General features: G+C 40.7%; 1 protein-coding gene across 1 annotated transcript in view; it reads right to left on the minus strand.

The window, feature by feature from the left end:
- The window catches only part of ZFAT (zinc finger and AT hook domain containing), a gene marked incomplete at its 3' end in the record, with an annotated part of 116361 nt that overhangs the window by 62310 nt on the left and 32709 nt on the right, over window positions 1–21342 (minus strand). Inside the window, exon 2 of the mRNA XM_008581139.1 lies at window positions 11077–11253. Within this exon, the coding sequence (XP_008579361.1) occupies window positions 11077–11253 (177 nt within the window). The remainder of the gene's footprint in view (window positions 1–11076; window positions 11254–21342) is intronic.

Consider the following 21342-nt stretch of genomic DNA (forward strand, 5'->3'; position numbering starts at 1 on the left):
TCATATACCCCTCGGGCATGGGTAACAAAGGTCAGTTCTAGATGTTTTAATAGAGCCAATAGTGCAGTGCAAAGAACACTGGCTTGGAGTTAGGCAGCCCTGGGTTCAAATCCCTCCTGAGCCTCAGTTTCCAACGTGAAAAATAAGTACGAGCCTGCCTCTATTTTACAGTCACTATTAACAAAAGCAATCCATTACAATGCTAAGCACAGTGCTTAAGAGGCGATTGATAAATGGCCATTGCTGATTATTATGGCCATAGTCACTAATGTTCTGACTTGGAATATCTCTTTTCAGAAACTATTACCTTCCCAACCAGTCCACTGCTATGTAATATGCTTCCTTGATGTACATGCATTCTTGTTCTGACTCAATATCCAATTTTTCCTTCATTTCTTCATTTTAAAATAGCTCACAAAGCAGGAAACTTAACACAGAATTAAGGGGCACACACATTTTACTATGCCTGAAACCTTGCAGTGCTCACACTTTGCAGTTCAACCTCTAATCCCACCAACTAGAGAATTTCATAAGATCCTGAAAGACTTACACATTAGGGCCCTAAGAGACAATATCCTGACATTTATTTCCAAAGCCCAGGAAGCAATGGGGGAGACAAATTATACATCAGAAATGAAGAAGCATCAGCCTTTCAGGTTTATGAGGAAGGCAGCATCCCCTTTGTGGGGACAGACTGTATCCCATTCCACAATGCAAGGCACTGGGGAGGCCAAAGGCATCCCACACCAGCTCCCTGTGGTTTTATCAGCCATGCAAGGAAATGCCATGTAAATAACAGCAATAACTAATCATTACTGAGCACATACAGCTCAGCTAAGCACTTCACATGAATTTCCTCATTTAACCCCCAAGGGGAACATTAGTATTATCCCCATTATATAGTTGAGGATACCAAGGCTTCAGAAGACTAAATAATTTCCCCCTAGGTCACAGAACTAACAAGTGGCAGAGTCAGGACTTGAACTCAGACCTGTTGGCCTCAGAGTCAGTGAACTTCACACCCATATCACATAGCAAGTCCTTTGGTCACTTCAATTAGTATCAGAGCACAGAAGTAACACACGTTGACCTCTAAGTGCTACAGGAAAGTGATAATAGTCTCAAGCCTCAATGTGACCCAACTCCCTGGCCTGAAGAACACAGGGACATAAAAAAGGAAGAAGGTTTCACATGTATCATGCACTCACCAGGGACTAAGGCATCACATATGAACATACACTTGCCCAGAACCTATGAAAAAGGCTTGTATCTTATCTCTCTTGGACAGATGACAAAAGGCACAGCCTGGAGGGGCCAAACCTCTTGCCTAAGCCCCAAGCAGGGCCACCACAGCTATGGTGCAGGCTGTGCCCAGCAGACTATGAGGCAGTGAGTGGGAGCTCACCAGGACCAAGTTCTACCAACCAAGCAGTGCGCTCGAGTACTGGCTGCAGCAGCCCTGAGCACATCTTAGGTTTGTTCACCCAGAACAAGCGCCTTTACTCCCTCATCACCAGAATGGAGGCATCTTTATATAATCCACACAAAGGCTCTGTATGTACCAGCTGGAGCCCAGGTAATCACATGAAAGCTCCAAGATTGGAACTTCAGTCTATCTGATTCCAAGATGGGTACCCTTTCCACAACACCCATGCTGCAGACCAGGGCAGATTAGAGGGCTCAGGTTTTCATTGTTACTAGAATGGCAAGTACAACATTCCCACATACACTCAGAATAACTTTATTTGTGATAAATATCCAGAAGAGACAACATGTAGATTTAGTGTATTTTTTTGGCAGCTGGCCAGTACAGGGATCCCTTGACCTTGGTGTTACAACACTGTGCTCTAACCAACTGAGCCAACTGGCCAGCCCCCGACAACATGTAGACTTAAATTTAGACATCAACCTCCTCCTTTGGGAAGACTCCTTTTACCCTCAAACTAGAGTAAGACTTTATACCCAGAATTAACCCTAGAGAAGCATTCACTGCTGCACTGAAATTACCTCTCTGCCAATTTGCCATCCCACATAAGGGACCAGAACCAACAGGAACAGAGCCTGAAGCCCTGCCCCTTTACCCTTGGCACTTAGCACACAGCATACAGCAGGCACACAATAAACAATTAATGAGTACAGAAATGGAACTTGCCATCCCACATAAGGGACCAGAACCAACAGGAACAGAGCCTGAAGCCCTGCCCCTTTACCCTCGGCACTTAGCACACAGCATACAGCAGGCACACAATAAACAATTAATGAGTACAGAAATGGAAGGAGGGAAGGGAAAGGAAGGAGGAGAAGAAATGGAGATAGGAAGAGTTCCTACAGAGGGTCTGAAATGGGAGAGAACATGGAAGAGCCAAAACAAGCCTCTCAGGAGACCCATGTAAATTCTCCATCAGGTGAGCCCAACTGCCCCAGCCTCCATCAGGATGAATGAACATGTGCAGACACACACACACACACACACACACACACACACTCACACTCTCTCTCTCTCTCTCTCTCTCACTCACGAAGTCACCCATGTACACAATCACACACACTCACCGACAAAATCACACACACGCATTCTCTTACACACACACACAGATGAGAGAGAGAGAGAGAGAAAGAGAATGAGGTTGGTCCTTTAGGCAATTACCTCTTGGATCGTAGCCAAAGATTTGGTTAGGAAGAGAGGAAGAAAATGAAAGGTCATTCTGCAGACCACTTCCTACATGAGCAAAAAAGATTAAAGGGCTATAAAATAAACCAAAGGATTTAGGAACCTTCATGTCCTAAAAGGAGACCAAAATAATAAATCAATTGCTACTGAGTTAAAGGTTTAATTAAACTATTTCAAGTATCTCTCAATTTAAAATGAATTGTGAAGGTTAAACCTGAATGGAAATCATTAGAGAGAAACTAAGCCTCTACAAGCCTCATATTTTAGAGACTTTCACAAAGAGAAAAAGAAAGACTTAGAGTTCTCAATGAAAGACTTTTGAAAAAATTTTCTCATATGTAAGAGGGTGAGTCTAACTAAAGAATTAAGAAATACTTTTTAAAATTAAACTATACATGCAATTAATGTTATAGTATGCACAACAAAAAGAAAATGTACTCAAGAAGAATTTAAGACAAAAGTAAATTATTTAATAAAAGAAAATAATTTATGAAAGTAACTTAATGGTAAGAATTTGAATAAACCCATACTAGCACAAGAACATGCAAATGCCATAGACCAGCTGGGCCTAAATCCCACTCTCACACATACTAAATAGATAACCTTGAGCATATTGTTTTAACTCCTCTGAGTCTCTAACCCACATATTCCTGAAAGTAACTTAATGGTAAGAATTTGAATAAACCCATACTAGCACAAGAACATGCAAATGCCATAGACCAGCTGGGCCTAAATCCCACTCTCACACGTACTAAATAGATAACCTTGAGCATATTGTTTTAACTCCTCTGAGTCTCTAACCCACATATTCCTCAATCATAAAATCTGGACATCAGCAAGGAAACAGAAGGCCTGAACACTATAAACCAACAAACTAACACAGGTATAGAACATGTCATCCAACAACAGCAGAATACAAATTCTTCTCAAGTGCACGTAGAACATTCCTTCAGGACAGACCACATGTTAGGCCATAAATCAAGTCTCAATAAATCTGAAAGAACCGAAATCATATAATAGGAAGGAATAAGTAGGAAAAAATCTGGAAAATTCAACAATTTATGGAAATTAAATAGCACTCCTAAATAATCAATGGGTCAAAGAAGAAATTATAGTGAAATTAGAAATACTTTGAAATGAATAAAACAAAAACACATCTGCCTGGCTGGTTAGCTCAGTTGGTTAGAGCACGGCCTTATAACACCAAGGTCATGGGTTCAGATCCTCATACCAGCCAAATGCCAAAAAAAAAAAAAAAGAATACAACATATCAAAACTTATGGGATGCAGCAAAAGTAGTTCTAAGAGGAAAGTTTATAGTTATAAATGCCTACATTAAGAAAAAAGAAAGATCTCAAATAAACAACCTAACTCTCCACCTCAGGAACTAAAAAAAGAACAGACTACACCTAAAGTTAGCAGTAGGAAAGAAATAATAAAGATTAGGGCAGAAATAAGCAAAACAGAAAACAACAACAAATAAAATAGAAAAGATCAATGAAACTAAGAGCTGGGGTTTTTTTGAAAAAATGAACCCAATTGACATGTCTTTATCTAGACTAACCAAGAAAAACAGAGAGAGAACTCAAATAAATAAAATTATAAATGAAAGAGAACACATTACAAATGGTACCACAGAAATACAAGGGATCATAAGAGACGGCTATGAATTTATATGCCAACAAATTGGATAACTGGGAAGAAATGGATAAATTCCTAGAATCATACAACCTACTAAGACTGAATCATTAAAAAAATGGAAAATCTGAACAGACCAATAACAAGTAAAAAGATTGAATCAGTAACCAAAAATCTGCCAACAAAGAAAAGCCCAGGACCAGAGGCTTCACTGGTGAATTTTACCAACCATTTAAAGAAGAATTAATGCCAATTCTACTCAAACTCTTCCAAAAAAATTGAAGAGGAGGGAACACTTCCAAATTCATTTTATGAGGCCAATGCCAGACAAGTACAATACAAAAAAGATAATTACAGGCCAATATCCCTGATGAACACAGATGCAAAAATGCTCAACAAAATATTAGCAAACCAAATTCAACAACACATTACAAGGATCATATACCATGACCAAATGGGGTTTGTCCCTTGGAAGTAAGAATGATTCAACACATACAAATCAATGAATGCGACACACCACATTAACAAAATGAAGGATAAAAGTCATATGATCACCTCAATTGATGCAGAAAAAATCATTTTGCAAAATTCAACATCCTTTCATAATAAAAATCTCAACAAATTTGGTATAGAAAGAATGTACATAAACATAATAAAAGGCTATCTGTGACAAACCCACAGTTAACATCATACCCATGGTGAAAAGCTGAAAGCTTTTCCTCTAAGATCACGAACAAGACAAAGATGCCCACTCGCACCACTTCTATTCATCATGGAACTGGAAGTCCTAGCCAGAGAAATTAAACAAGAAAAATAAATAAAAGACACCCAAATTAGAAAGGAAAAAGTAAAATTGTCTGTTTGCAGATGACATAACACTATATATAGAAAGCCTTAAAGACTCCACCAAAAAACTGTTAGAATTAATAAACAAATTCAGTAAAGTTTCAGGATACAAAATCAACATGCAAAAATCACTAACAACAAACCATCTGAAAAAGAAAAAAAGGAAACAATCCCATTTATAATAGCATCAAAAACAATATAATACATAGGAATAAATTTAACGAAGGTGAAAAATCTATACACTGAAAACTGTAAGACATTAAGAAAACAAATTGAGGATGACAAAAACAAATGAACAGATATTCTCATGTTCATGAATCAGAAGAATTGATATTGTTAAAATGTCCATACACCAAAAGCAATCTATAGATTTAATACATCCTGGGGATCTACAGCATGGTGACAACTATAGTTAACAATACTGTATTGTATACTTGAAATTTGTTAAGAGAAATCATCTTCTTTCTCAGAAAATAAGCTGAACTTTCTCATTCATGTCATAGTCCAATGCTATCACACAGCTCTCCTATATAGCTCTCTTCAAAACTGTGACTCAGAGATCTAGGTGGCCGCTGCCTTGAAACTCCAATATCTCAGGTTCTTTGCATTCAGTCATACAGAGAAGGCATACCAGTCTAAGAGAGATCTTAAATGGTCTCATCATAAAAAAAAATTTTTTAAAGGGTAACTAGGTGATTGATATGTTAACTAACTTGATTGTGGTATCATTTCACAATATATACATAATGAAATAATCACATTGTAGAGCATGAATTTATACAATTTTATTTGTCAATTATACTTAATAAAACTAGAAGGAAGGAAGGAAATAAATATCTCAAATCAATAGCTTGCCCTTCCAACTTAAGAAATTAGAAAAACAGAAGCAAACTAAATCCAAAGCAAGAAGAAGGGCAGAAATAAAAAAGACTAGAGTAGAAAGAGATGAAATAGAATATAGAAAAAGAAAAGAGAAAATCAACAAAACTAAAGTTTTTTTAAAAACCAATAAAACTGGTTAAAGAAGGGCAGAAATAAAAAAGACTAGAGTAGAAAGAGATGAAATAGAATACAGAAAAAGAAAAGAGAAAATCAACAAAACTAAAGTTTTTTTAAAAACCAATAAAACTGGTTAATCTTTAGCTAAACTCACCAAGAAAAAATATATAAGGCTCAAATTGCTAAAATCAAGAATAAAAGGGGGGACATTATTATCAACCCTAAGAAAATCAAAATAATTATCAGAAAATACTATAAACAATTGTACGCCAAAAAATTAGATAGCATAGATGAAATGAAAAATTTCCTAGAAATACACAAATTACTGAACCTAATTCAAAAACAGAAAACGTGCATACACATATAACAAGTAAAGAAATTGAATCAGAAATCACAAACTTCCCACTGGAAAGATAAAAAACCCAGAAGTAAATGGCTTTACTAATGAATTCTATCAAATGTTTAAAGGAGAATTAACATGAATACTTCAAAAATCTTCCAAAAAACGGAAGAGGGAACATTTCCCAAGTCATTGTAAGAGGCTGCCATTACCCTGAAACTAAAACCAGACAAAGATATCAAAGACCCTAGACCAATATTCCTTATTAATATAGATGCAAATATATTCATCAAAATACTAGCAAACTGAATCCAGCAGCTTATTAAAAGGATTATGTAACATGACCAAGTGGGATTTATCCCAGGAAGTCAAGGGTGACTGCATTATGGTATATGAAAATCCATGAATGTGATACACCATATTAACAAAATTTAAAACACACACACACACACACGATCATCTTAACAGATGCAGGAAAAGTATTTGACAAAATCCAACACCCTTTTATGATAAAACAAAACAAAACACCCAACAAAATAAGAATGGAAGGAAATTCCTTAACCTGATGAAGGGTATCAAAAAAAGAAGGCCAAAAAACAAAAAAGACCCACACCTAACTTCATACCTAATGGTGAAAGACTGGATGCTTTCTTCCTAACATCAGGAACAAGACAAGGATGTCTATTCTTTCCATTTCTATTCAACAACACACTGAAGTTTCTAGTCAGGGCAATTAGGCAAGAAAATTAAATATGAGGCATCCTGATTAGAAAAGGAAGAAGTAAAACTATCTCTATTCACAGATGACAAGGGACTATACAGGTTGAATATCTCTTATCTGAAATGCTTGAGAACAAATGTGTTTAAGATTTTGGATTTTTCAGATTTTGGAATCTGCATTATACTTACTGGTTCAGGATCCCTAATCCAAAAATCTGAAATCCAAAATGCTCCAATGGGCATTTCCTTTGAGTGTCACATCAATGCTCTAAAGTTTTGCATTGTTTTGCATTTTGGAGAATTTTGGATTTCAGATTTTCAGATTAGGGTTACTCAACCTGTATAGACTCCTATGGAATCCACTAAAAAACTATTAGACCTAATAAACAAATTCAGCAAGGTTACAGGATACATGATCAATATAAAATAATGGTTGTATTTATAAACTAGCAATCAACAATCTGAAAGTGAAATTAAGATAATAATTCTGTTTACAGTAGTATCAAAAAGAATAAAATACTTTGGAATTAAAGTAACCAAGGAGGTATATAAGATTTGTACACTGAAAAACACAACACATTGTTGAAAGAAATTAAAGACCTAAATAAGTGGAAAGACATCACATGTTCACGGATTGAAAGATTTAATATTATTAAGATATTAAATATCAGTCTCCAAACCAATCTTCAGATCCAATGCAATTTTTATCAAATTCCAGCTACCTATTTTGAAGAAATAAGCTAATCCTAAAATTCATATGGAATTGCAAGGAACCCTGAAAAGCCAAAACAGTCTTGATAAATAAAAAGTTTGTAGATTCAAACGTCCCCATTTCAAACTTATTATAAAGCTAAAATAATCTAAACAGTATGGTACTTGTATGAGGACAGACATAATGAACCATGGAATTGAATTGAGAGTTCAGAATTAGGGCTGGCCCAGTGGCACACTGGAGAGTGCGCCGCTTGGGAGCGCGGCAGTGCTCCCACCGAGGGTTCGGATCCCATGTGGAGACCGGTTCCCGCTCACTGGCTGAGCGCAGTGCGGGCGCAACACCGAGGGTTGTGATCCCGTTGCCGGTCCCCGGTATGGGCACGACACCGAGGGTTGCGATCCCATTACCGGTCAGTAAAAAAGACAAAAAGAAAAAAAAAAAAAAAAAAGAATTAAACCCATACATCTATAGTCAATTGGTTTATGACAAGGGTGACAAGATCACTAAATGAGAAAAAAAACAGTCTTCTCGACTAATGGTTGAGAAACTAATCGTGCTAGAATAACTGGATAGCCACATGTAAAAGAATGAATTTGGAACCCTATCTCACACTACGTACAAAAATTAACTCAAAATGTGTCAAAGGCTTAAATGCTCAACCTCATTAATCATCAGGGAAACACAAAATCAAAACCACAATGAGATACCAATTCACACCCACTAGGATTGCTATAATCCAAAATGTAAAAACTAACAAGTATTGGCAAAGAAGTGGAGAAATTAGATCCTCATATATTGTTGACAGGAATGTAAAGTGGTCCATCTACTATGAAAAACACTTTGGCAATGTTCAAAAGCTTAAATATAGAATTACCATATGACCCAGCAGTTCCACTCCTAGGTATATACTAAAGAGAAATGAAAACATAACCACGTAAAACCTTGTACAAAATGTTCATACAAGCATTATTCATAACAGCTAAAAAGTGGGAACAACTCAAATGTCCATCAACAAATGAACGGATAGACAAAATGTGGCTTATGCATACAATGAAATATCATTCAGCCATAAAAAATAAAGTGCCGACACATGCTACAACATGGATGAACCTTGAAAACATTATGCTAAGTGAAAGAAGCCAGATACAAAAGGCCACATATATGATTCTATTTGTATGAAATTTACAGAATAGGCAAATCCATAGAGAAAGAAGGTAGGTTAGTGGTTTCCAGGGGATGGGGAAAGGAGAATGGGGAGTAACTGCTTAGTGGGTTTAGGGTTTCTTTTTGGAGTAAAAATGTTCTGGAATTAGGGAGTTGTGGCAGTTGCATAACACTGCGAATTTTAATCACTGCATTTTTCACTTTTGAATTGTTTAAATGGAAAATTTTATTTTATGTGAATTTTGTCTCAAAAAAAAGTAGTGAAAAAAGAATTAGTGAACTGGAAAATAGATCAGAAGAAAACACTCAAAATGCAGCACAAAGAGACAAAAGCATGGAAATACAGAACTTAGAATAACGGCATAGAGAAGGGCCAACACATATTTAACTCAAGTCTCATCAAGAGGAGAGGAAGATAATGAAGCGATACTGGAAGGCATAACAGTTCAGATTTTTCCAAAATTTATAAAAATCATTAATCTATTGGTTTAAGAAGTCTATCCAATATCAAGTGGGACAATTCTTTTCAAAAAATCCTATGTAGGTGCATCACATTGAAAAACCAATGCAGATTCTGACTCTTCGTGCCCCATATAAACTTTTCTCCTCTCACCTCTCCCCTAAAGCAAAGAGTATCAAACATGTGCTATCAATTGACATGTGATTACGTACAACTTTCTGCCTCCCTCCTGCTTTCCCTAAATGGGGAGAGGACAGATCTGCTCATAGGCCTGGGAGGGGGCTGAGTCACGCCATGGACACACCACCAGTATTAGTTGATGGTGATGTTGACACAAATAATAATTGTTCTTCCTTACTTGCCATTACTAGTTTCAGGTACTGGATTTTCCTAGTTTTTCACCTTATGCCACTAACAGTAACTACAGAACTTCCTAACTTCTCAACAACTCAATCTTCTGTCAGGTATATTTCTCTGAACACCCTGGTTATGACCAGAGCAACTTGTTAATCAAAACATTTTTTGTCTGGAGTCTCTCCTTGTTAACGGTGTCTGACAGACATCAACAAGCCAGCCTGTTTAGAAATGCCAATCTGAACACTCCCAGGAAAGAACAACTGGATTATCAGTGTGGCTAATGAGCCCTGCAATGGGATGTTTACTGCCATATATTGGGCTTTTGCACAGGAGACTGATTGTTGTCCCTCATCATATAAAAAGTTTTGGGGGGGACTTTTGCAGCTGTTCCTCCTGTACTATATATTTTCTTTGCCTGTGGGGACCTAATTACAGTGCCTGAATGTTTCTCTAATCCATGCACCTGCTGCACCTGATTCATTCAGCAAGAGATGTCTGGATGCTGCAGACAAGATATATCTCACTTTGCACATTGACTGTGAACTCAAAAGTATCTGAGTGAATCAAAGCTTTTTAATTTGAATTCTAGATCCAGGTTTACATGATGAGTTTATAAATGCTGTTTCTAAGATTATATACACTTATTTATCAATCATGTATGTTATAACAGCAGCTTCCCTTTATAGTGTTCTATGTGCCAGGCCTCATCCTAGGTGCTGTAAGTATATCCTTTGACTTAATCTTCATAGCTCCCATTGTGACAGGCATATTTGTCTTCATTTTTCAGATAAGCAAAGTGAGGTATAAAGAAGTAACATCATTTGCTTCAGGTAATGCAAGTAGATGCTATAGCTGGGTCAAACCCATACCTGTCTGACAGCAAGCTCATGCTCTTCACACTGTTGGAAACTTTCATCTCTTCTACCAAGCAGGCACTGGAGGAGTATCTACAGGGGCCAGGCATGGGGAATTCAAAGACACAATCTTACTTGAGCAGATCTACATTTGGACAACTCTTGTGACTTCTGGGTTGGAAATGTGGATTTTCTACATTTCTGCCATGCCTGTGAAACAGAGAGCTGGCATCCAAGTATTCAAGAGCAAATCAGCATCAACAAGCTAATTGTGGGTATGGCGTCCCTGTCCAGCACCCCAGACCCCCTTACCATCTCCAGTTTTGCTTGGGTTGGGGGGTTCAGGAGTACTCAGAGGCCTAAGGGGAATGATGATCTCATCCACATTCACCCCTTCTTCCGTGTGCTTCTCAGACACATGCGAGAGAAGCTCTGACTGATTTGGTGAGAAAAGATTACAACATTTACACATGAAGATAGCCGTGTTTTCTGTAAGAAAAAAAAAAGAAAAATATGTTATTTCATCTCCATGTAAACAATTATTATTTCCAATTGCCAAATGAAATACTGAAGGCCTCCAACAGATTGTGTCATTCTGGTAGATACCTCCACAGGAGGCAGCTCACTACCATCTTCAGGTGGCCCCAGTTGCCAGAAAGTTCTTTCCTTAGGCTTTCAAAACCTCAGTCCTTCTGAATAGTTTCTAATATAGACTTCCCTGTTACCCAAATCTACTCACTGCCCATATTCCAGTATAGATACAGCCAAGTAAAAAACAAATATGCAACTTGAAAAATCAAATCCTACCCCTCAAATGAATGAACTGCACTGACAGCAAGTAAGTATGCTAGTTAGACTCTCGAATTAGGTGCAAGGAAAAACTGAACAAAATGGCCTTTTTCAAGAGCCAAGACAACTTTCAATGACTGGCACAGGAACTAAAAACAAGAAGGATGAGAATCTGTTGCCTTTCTTAAGTCACTTAATTCCTATTTTAAAGCATTATCACTGTTCACCAATATTTACTAATAAGTCTATTATGTCTGTCCCATTATACTAGGCAGGAAGACAAAATGAGAAAAGAAAATACTCATTTTTGACTCTGATAAAAACAATTATCTGCATACACAAAATAATAAATTTAGGATACAATAACAAAAGCCAGATTTTATTATTATTTTTACATTTATACTGAAAGAATTGCTATGATGGAAAGGACAATGGCTTTAAAACCAGAGAGGCCCAGGTTAAATCTCAACTTAAGTCCCTAAATGGGTCATAGCTGGGTGACCTTGGGTTGCTGGAATTAAATAGGAAATGCACATAAGGTACCTCCTCAGCAGCCAGAACACAGTAGGCACTCAGGAAATAACAACACTGAGGCAGTCCAGTTCCCACCTCCTATGTTCCCTCACCCATGTAGCTGGCCAGCTGAAAATCTTCTCCCATGCTGCTGGCTCCCCTGATGTTCTCCAGGCCTCAGGGAGACTCTTCCCATTGCCTGGCTGTCACAGGAGACCACCCGGCCACATGCTCTCTATCAATGCTGAACAAATACCTCATACCTCCTCCCCTTTGCTCACTCTCACTGCTAATCTTGCTTGCTATTCCACTTGAAGCAGCCAGAAGCCAGCTTCCTCCACCACACCTACCAGCCCGCCTGCCTCTTTGCCCCCCTCCCTGCCCATGGTGGCACCCACGTGTACAGGCAGTGGTCTGCCCCAGAGCACGGGTGTTTTATCACTCACATCACTTAAAAATGCTGACTCATGGAAATAATAAAAAGCAGACTAACATCTGATCAGTATGATTATGCCTTCTAAATTCTCTAAAGACGATGCGCCCCTTATTGCCTGCCCCCATGGCAGACTGCTCCCACAGCCCTCCCCTTGGCAGGCCACAGACAAAAAGCATACAGCAGCTTGTGTGTGCAGAACTGAGCCCCTCCCATGCCCTCAGTGACATTGTTCCAGCCGTGTCTGCTTCTTTCTCCAGATCATCAACTCTTCCCTCTCTCCTGGATCCTTCCCACTGGCCTGCAAACATGCTCTTATTTCTCCCATCTTAAAACAAAAACTTCTCTTGATCCCCACCCCATTTTTCTCCTTTCTACAACACAACTCCTCTACCAGAAAGGGGAGATGAGAAAAGCAATAGGCCAACGTGGCATTGGTCGGGTGGAGAGAGTGCCTCTGCGAGGCTCTGCAGTCCCAGGAGCGCCCCTCTCTGTAGACACAGAAAGGGCTTCACCATGAACAAGCAGGGAAGTTAATGACCTAGGAGAATTTTCCTACTAAACAACACACGAAATCGAAATTTAACAAAGCAGAACACTGCTTCGTCAGTGAAAATCTCTCCTGAATACTATCAATCAATGTTTTCTTTTTTTCCAAGAAATGTTTTATTCCTAAGGAACCCAAAATGCCTCCCAAACAAGAAGAGATTACAGTAATACTTTTTTCTTTATGTGAGGCCACTTGTTTTCAATGTGCTTCCTGCTGCTCCTACAATAATCTTACTATTTAGGCAAAAGGGTTTTGTAATCCCCAGTCCACAGGTAAAGATCCTGCTTGAGTCACAGGGGCAGGAAGTAGAGGCCAGACTCAAGGTATGTTTGGCTACAGAACATGAGCTGTGTTCCTCCAAGTTAAAGCTAAAATACTTATGGCTCTATATCCAGCAATATCTGAAATGAAAACTCATTACAGACAGAGCATAATCCCAAAATCACATATCAACGTCATACCTGTTCATTTCAGCAGCTGTTAAGCAGTGACCACAGGTGGGCCCCACCCCAGGCACAGAGATCAATCAGGCATGAGGCCACAGAGTCACACAAAATAGCTCAGATCAGGGCCATGAGTTTTAGAAAGCAGGCTACTCTCGTCAGGCTTGGGAAAGGTTGGCACTATCAAAAGAAAGGGTCCCTTGGCCAGCTGGATGACAGCGGCCATCACCAAGCCCTTGCTGTGCTGGAACAAATGACTTTTTTTTTCTTTATTTTTTTTTAATTTATTTTATTTATTGAATCAAAATCAGTTATACATATTTTGGGGGTTGAACATTGAGATGTGTTGATCAAATCAATATTACTAGCATATGTATTGTTACAAATTGTAATTATTCTTTATGCCCCTTGTCCAATCTCTCCCCTTCCTCCATTCCCTTCCCCTCCCCCCCAATTACCCTAGACTTCTTCTCTCCTTCTGAAAGAATCATTGTTACTCTGTTAATTTGTTGCCTAGATGATCTGTCCAATGCTGAGAGATGTGATTGGGTCCCCCAATATTATCATAGAGCAGATGCTTCTTCTGTTACTCTGAAATTGGCTTTGTGGAAAGAGACATCCTCTTCTTTTCTTTGACTCTGCTGGTGACTCTCCTTGTGTGAACGCAGTCCAGTGGTTGGCGGACCATCTGCGTGGTGCTTGTGGTGTCTAGTCGCTTTCGCAGCAGCCATGGTTATTGTTGAGGCTGCAGTGGGCCACCTACATGGAGGTGCTGTTCCTGGTATGCTCCTTGGCACTGGTGGTATGCCTGGTTGTGGGGTGTGTCTGGTCCCCTTCTCCATGCCCTGGGTCCCTGGGCAGGCCCCAAGGTGCTGGCATGGTGTGCCTGGTTGTGGGAGGAGGGTCTGGTCCCTGGCTCCATACCTTGGGTCACTGGGAAGGACCCAAGGTGCTGGCTAGGTGTGCCTGGCTGTGGGAGAGAGGTCGGGTCCCCTTCTCTATACCTCAGGTCCCCAGGCAGGAACAAATGACTTTTACTGGCTAAACAGCTTCCAAGCCTTCCAGCAAAAGGCCAGCGTCTATATTTAAAATACGAAATAGTAAGAGGCCTAGACAGCAGAGGGGCACATGCACTCAGAGAGCATGTAAGAAGGCCAGTGAGGATACAGATGAGTGTCCCAGGCTTCCACACCTCCCAGGCTTGTGAGAAGCCTCCCATCAGTGATTCGCCCACAAAGGCCTGCTCATAGTACGTCTGGGATGACTTATCCCTACAACATGCATGAGGGCAGTAGAGTCTGGTATTATCAAACAAACAGCCATCAGCAAAAGGGCCAGAAGCTTCAGAGACACTCACTTGTCACTTGTAACCATGGATCTACTTCCTGAGATCCTACCTTCATGATTATCCAAAGTGTATTCATCAAGATACACAACACAGAGGTATTTCTAATAACAAGTTTCCAGAAACAAGCTGAGTGTTCAGCAATGGGCAAATTGGAACATATCCACAAAATGAATTACAACACAGCCAGTGAAAATCCCACCTTCAAAATCTTAAATACCATAGGAAAATGCACATAATGAATGCTAAATTTTAAAGAATGGTATACACAATTATTTGGTATGAACATAATTTTGCTATTAATGGATAGACATTATTTATAGATGGGTGGATGGAAGAATAGCCAGCCACACTGAAAGAAAAATACAACAAAATCTTGACGGGGAAACTCTTTTTTGATCATTGTTATATTTTCCACAATGAGACTAAATAACTTTTAAAAATTAGAAAGATGCTAGACCGTCTGAAAAGACAAACAGCAGGTGTGAAACAGTCCCAGAGGACCAGCCTAAGCTGCTCAGGCAAGGACAGCATCTTGCTCAGGTGCAGCCCCCAGCCTGGCACGTGATGGTGCTCAGCAAACGTGTGAGCCGAAACACACACTGCAAATAAAAAAGACTGAGAGTGCAGGGAAAGGAGAAATCCTTTGCTGAGGTGCCTGGAAGGTTCTGGGAAGAAGCAATTGAACAGATCTTTAGAGCAGTCAGGCCTCAAATCGGCAGTCACAGGAAGGGCTCTCAGCCTCCAGATGCACCAGAAGCACCAGGCATGGGCTCCAGCCCACCCTCCACCAACAGGATCTCTTTCAATCCCCCCACCTCTCCACAGGCCAGGCTCATTATCTGGGGATATCTACAGGTGCAGAACTGAGGTTCAGAGAGGCTGATCTTCCCTACACCAAACAGCCAGGGAAGTGCAAGGTCAAGGCAGAACCCAGATTTCCCTGACCCAGGCCCAAGGTCAGCACTGGTTAGGAACTGTAGGGAAAATATAGGAAAATGGTCAGGGCCCCTCAGATGTTCAGAATCTTGCCGAGCATTTAATATAAAGAGGCACGTGTGCCCAAGGTGTTCATTGGCTATTGTCTGATTTAACTGCATATGTGTGCCCAGGTGTCCTGTGTTATGGACTTAAGTATAAAGGACCACTGACTCTGATCCATGGCTCCCCACCCCCAGGATGCCCCCCGGGGGGGGTGGTCACAGGGAGGCCATTACTGCTTCTGGAGGCTGCTGCCTGCAAGCTGTTGCTGCCAGTGCCCCCAGGATGCGCCAAGAAGACACCACTGCTGCTTCTGCTGCTACTGCTGAGGACTGAGCTTGTGTTGTCTGCCAGTGACTCCCGGGATCTTTCCCAATTACCTAGCATGGACCTGCATGTGAGGGATCTGGTGACCTAACCTGGCATCTGGACAATGGGTTTGAAGGGTCTGAGAGCCCTAGCTCTGACAATACAAATGGAAACTTAGTATAACTAAAATAATGAAACATTTTGGCTTTAGTTATGAAATGCCTAGCTTTACAGGAACACACAACCCCACAAAGCCAAAGGACCACAAACCAGACCCCATCCCCACCACCAGCCTTGCAAGCAGGTGAGCTCAGTTTTGCTACTAACAATGCAATCCTATATTTAAAAACAGCCTGTCCCAGAAGCTCAGAGTAGAGTGCAAGGTGCACCCTCTTGAACACAATCTGTGCATATCTTCCAGGCCTCCAGTGCACAGACTATGTACTCTTAGGAGATGTCCTTAAAGTGGTGTGTGAACAGGAAAATGCTAAGGCACACAAAGAGAGGGCCATATCAGGCTGCATGACCCAAATATTAAGAATTGTTAATATGACAAAATAACAATAAAGGAGGCACTTTCGTTTTTTATACTGGACTCATATGAAAAAATGTATCTCGTACTCTGAAATATAATCATAATTATGTTGTCAGCTAATTCTGATGAAGATGCTATAATTTGGGTGCATTTTTAGGTCCAATTACTGTGCACTCATCACTAACAAAAGAATTCAAAGGGAAAATGACGTATTCAGCACAAGGAAAACCACAGAAGTTTGGGGTTTGAGCATTCCATTCCTATAAATTATTTGCCAGTTTTTAACCAGCTACTCTGTACTATTAAAAAGGAAGCTTTAAAACAACTGTATAAATAAGTCCTCATCTCTGACCTCTGATTTGCAAACATTCCCAGCCAGGAATACCCAGGTCCTGTCTGCAACCTCTGACCTCCCTGCCTGCTCTGGGGACCTGGGGATGAACGAGGACTTCTGACCACACTCCTCCCAGAAGGTGGCTATGAACTGGAATATGGGTTCCTAGATCCCAGGAGGGTGAGTGGGCCCCCTTGACTCAGGAAGTGTCCTTGGGAGTTGACAGGGCACAGCTGTAGGTGACTGGTGCTTTGCCCACGGGCAGCAGAGTGGTCCACTTGAGCTGGCCTGCTCTGAACAACCCCTCCCCAAATCTGAGGCCCTTGATCCGGGCAAGAAGGGTCAGGCCAAACTTGAGCTAAAGTCACCTGTTCCATTTTGTTAGGATGAAATTATATTTACTTTCTTTAATGTTATAACACTATTATTTTAATAAATCATAAATATTTAAATGTAAAAAAATAATAATAAAGTCACCTACTCCAGCCAACTCAAAGGATGCTCCGGCAGCCAGCTCAAAAAGCAGGGCATACTCTTCCTCTACCACGTCCTTTGAAAGGCCATCTGCTACAAGTCTTAGGGGTGAGATGACTGGAAAAGATGGGGGTCGGGCATTTTGGGGTATCCCAGCCTTTATATCAGCTTTTATTATTATATCATTATCATTTACTGTATACAAGTTTCAGTATGACACGCTCATTGTAAAAGAGTCAAATAGTACAGAAGTAGATGGACTACATACAGCCCCCTCATCATCCCTTCTGAGCATGAGAGCATCCCTGAGCACAGTGTGGTGTGTGTCCTTCCAGAACTTTCACTGCTCATCAGAGACAGATACACAGACACAGAGAGAGACGGGGGAGGAGGTAATACAATCATAATATTCTGAGCATGAGAGCATCCCTGAGCACAGTGTGGTGTGTGTCCTTCCAGAACTTTCACTGATCATCAGAGACAGATACACAGACACAGAGAGAGACGGGGGAGGAGGTAATACAATCATAATAGCATTGAAAACTCCCGCAAACCCCTCTGCTCTGGGGTCCCCCAGTGCCCTGCCCCTCCACCCTCACTGTACCTCCTCTGGAGCCCTGCTCCTAGGTGGGGCTCACCACAGAAGATGGGCAGAGGAGGCATCTAGTGTCACTGGCATGGAGGGCCTCAGCGTCCTCAAGTAAAAACTCAAAATACAATTTCTTATAGATACAACGTTAGAAACAGTGTCAATATGCAAGAGATTGCATGGAAACTGCCCAGGACTGGGCATCAGTATTAGTAGACTCTGACTGGCTGCATATCTGTGGGAAAGTCCCTGAATCTTCCATACTCACAACAGAAAGAGCTGCAAGTGGGGCAGCCTAGGAGAAAAGTCCCTGTGATCACTTCTAGCCTATTACTAAAGACCCAGCAGTGACAGAAATTAGCAGTTCACATTCACTGGAGGCAGACAGGCCCTTGGGTCTGGGGAAGGGGAAATGCCATGTGTGACCTGGTTTCTACACCCCAAACTTTCAGACCAAGTTTTCCTAGGGTAGAGCCTGCCTGTCTACAAGGGGCCATATCCAGACAACCCAAGACCGGGAAGGGGCCAGGAGACAGCCATCTGCACCTGTCAAAGCCATGGACTCCCAGCCACACCCTGAAACATTTTTATGCAAATGAAAGCTAAGGTGAAAACCAAAAACTAAGGACAGGTTGGAGGTAAGAAAAGACAGAGCAGAAAGGCAGCCCAAGGGACAGGTCATAGACACCAAGACCCCAGAGGTGGGCAGGCAACTGACAGCAAGGGCAGGAACCACAAGAATTGGGCCACGGGGGTGTGGGGACACGGCAGCCTGTGCAAAAGCTCACCACAGCCTCAGGCCACCCAACGCACACATACGTGTTTCAGATGCTGTAGCAAAACACTTCAGAAAGATGGAGTAGACAATTTTACTCTGCCCACTATGTACAGCTAAACAACCTGGACATTTTAGCTAAAACAAACATAAGAAGACTAAAAGTTGGAGGGAAGAAGACAGAGCCGCTGACAACCTCAGGAGCTGAGGTACAAGGCGTTGAAGTGGCCTGGCTTTTCACTTTGATCCTGGCACCCAGACAAGGAACTGAAGAAGTCAGCAATCTGGAAACACCAATAGGCACAAGCAAAAACAGCTCCAAAAAATGCCTACTGTCTCTAGCCAAAGGACCAGGAAAGGGGCAGCCTGGCAAGAAAGCAATCTCTTAGACAACATCCACCCTACAATAGCCAAACACCTCAGAAAACACTGCAGCTCCATCTCCACCCTGCTAGCAAAGGCCAAGTAGGAAGCCAGGACTCCCACCTCCTACTCCCAGCTGGGCTGGTGTCAGCAAGGCCTAAAGGAGAACCAACATTTTCACCTGCATCCAGCAATAATGAAACCACGACCTCCTCACTGAAGTGTCACTGGAGGCCACACGGGGGGTTATACTGAGACACCCCTGCCCCTCCTAACCAGGCTTGATATCAGCAGCAGAGACCTAGCACGAAGTCTGAACTCCCACCCCCAACCAGCAGTAATGAGGCCTACCTTCCCCCAGGTGTCAACAGAGGCCAAGTGGGGAGCCTGGACTTCTACCCCCACTGGCAGCAAGGAGGCAGAATCCCCTTCCCCAAACCAGAACATTGTCAGAGAGAGCCAGCTAAAAAGAGAAGATGTAAATGAGATCCAGACTACATCATAATACTTAAACGTCCAGGACCCAAAGAAAAACTGTTCATGATTTTCCAAGAACGAGGAAAATCTTAGTTGGAATGAAAAAAGATAATCAATAGACATCCACACTGGATGACACAGAGGTTGGGATTATCTGACAAGGATTTAAAACAGCCATCATAAAAATGCTCTAATGAGCAAGTACAAGCATGCCTGTAACAAATGAAAAAACTGAGAGTCTCAACAAAGAAATAGAAGATATAAAGAAAAACCAAATAAAAATTATAGAACAGAAAAATATAGTAACAACAAAAAAACTTCAATGGATGGGCTCAAAGCAAAATGGAAAGAACAGAAGAATCAGTGACACTGAAGACAGAACAATGGAAAGCATGCAATTTGAATAATTTAAAAAAATACACTGAGAAAAAAATGAACAGAGCTTCAGGAACCAGTGCAACTATAAAAGATCTAACATTTGTGTCATCAGAGTCCCAGGAAAGGAGAAAGACAATGGGACTGGAAAAGTATTCAAAGAAATAATGGCTGAAATTTTCTCAAATTTGGCAGAAGATATAAACCCACAAATTCAGGAAGCTAAACAAACCCCAAACAGGATAAACCCAAAGAAATTCATGCCAAAATACATGCTACGATTTGAATGTCCCCGCCAAAACTCATGTTAAAATTTCATTTTTTGGTGACAATATTAAGAAATGGGCTCAACCCTCATAAATGGATTAATGCCATTATCTCAGAAGTGAGTTAGTTGTCACTGGAGTGAGCTCCTGATAAAAGGATGAGTTCAGCCCCCATTTTCTCTCCATCTCGCACTCCCATTAGCCCTTCTGCTCTCTGTCTTGGGACAACCCTCGCCAGATGCTGGTGCCATGCTCTTGGACTTCCCAGCCTCCAGAACTGTAAGCCACATAAACACTTCTGTTTAATATAAATTACCCCATCTCAGGCATTCAGTTATAGCAGCAAAAAACAGACTAAGACAACACATCATAATCAAACTTCTAAAAACTAAAGACAAAGAAAAAAATCTAAAAGTAGCATAAAAAACAATTTCCTATAAGAAAAAATTACTTGAATGACAGCAGATTTTTCACCAGACATAATAGAAGCCAGAAGGAAATGGCACAACATTTTTTAAGTGCTGAAAGAAAAGAACTGTCAATCTTGAAATCCATATCTGGTGAAAATGCCCTTCAGGAATGAAGGAGAAATTGAGACATTCTCAGAGGAAGGAAAACTAGAGAATTTGTCACCAGCAGACATAACCCAGAAGAAAGTTCTACAGGAAGTTGTCTAAACAGAAAGGAAATGATAAAACAATGAATCTTGGAATATCAAAAAGGAAGAAAAGAAAGGATAAAAATAAGAGTGAATACAACAGATTTTGCTCAAATGTTGGACAGTTAAAGCAAAAAGTGTAACTCTGTATGATGTGGTTCTCAATGCATGTAATAAACATTTACAACAATTATACAAATACGGGAGGGGAAGGGACATGAAGGATGGGAAGGTTTCCACAGTTCACTCAAAATGGCCAAATGTCAACAAACAGTTCTGTATCTTAACTGCAGGGTAATTACACAAATCTACACATGATAAAAATGGATTTGAACTAAACACACATATTATACCAACATCAATTTCTTG

This window comes from Galeopterus variegatus, unplaced genomic scaffold (assembly GCF_000696425.1).
Source record: "Galeopterus variegatus unplaced genomic scaffold, G_variegatus-3.0.2 Scaffold2275, whole genome shotgun sequence".
Lineage (NCBI taxonomy): Eukaryota > Metazoa > Chordata > Mammalia > Dermoptera > Cynocephalidae > Galeopterus > Galeopterus variegatus.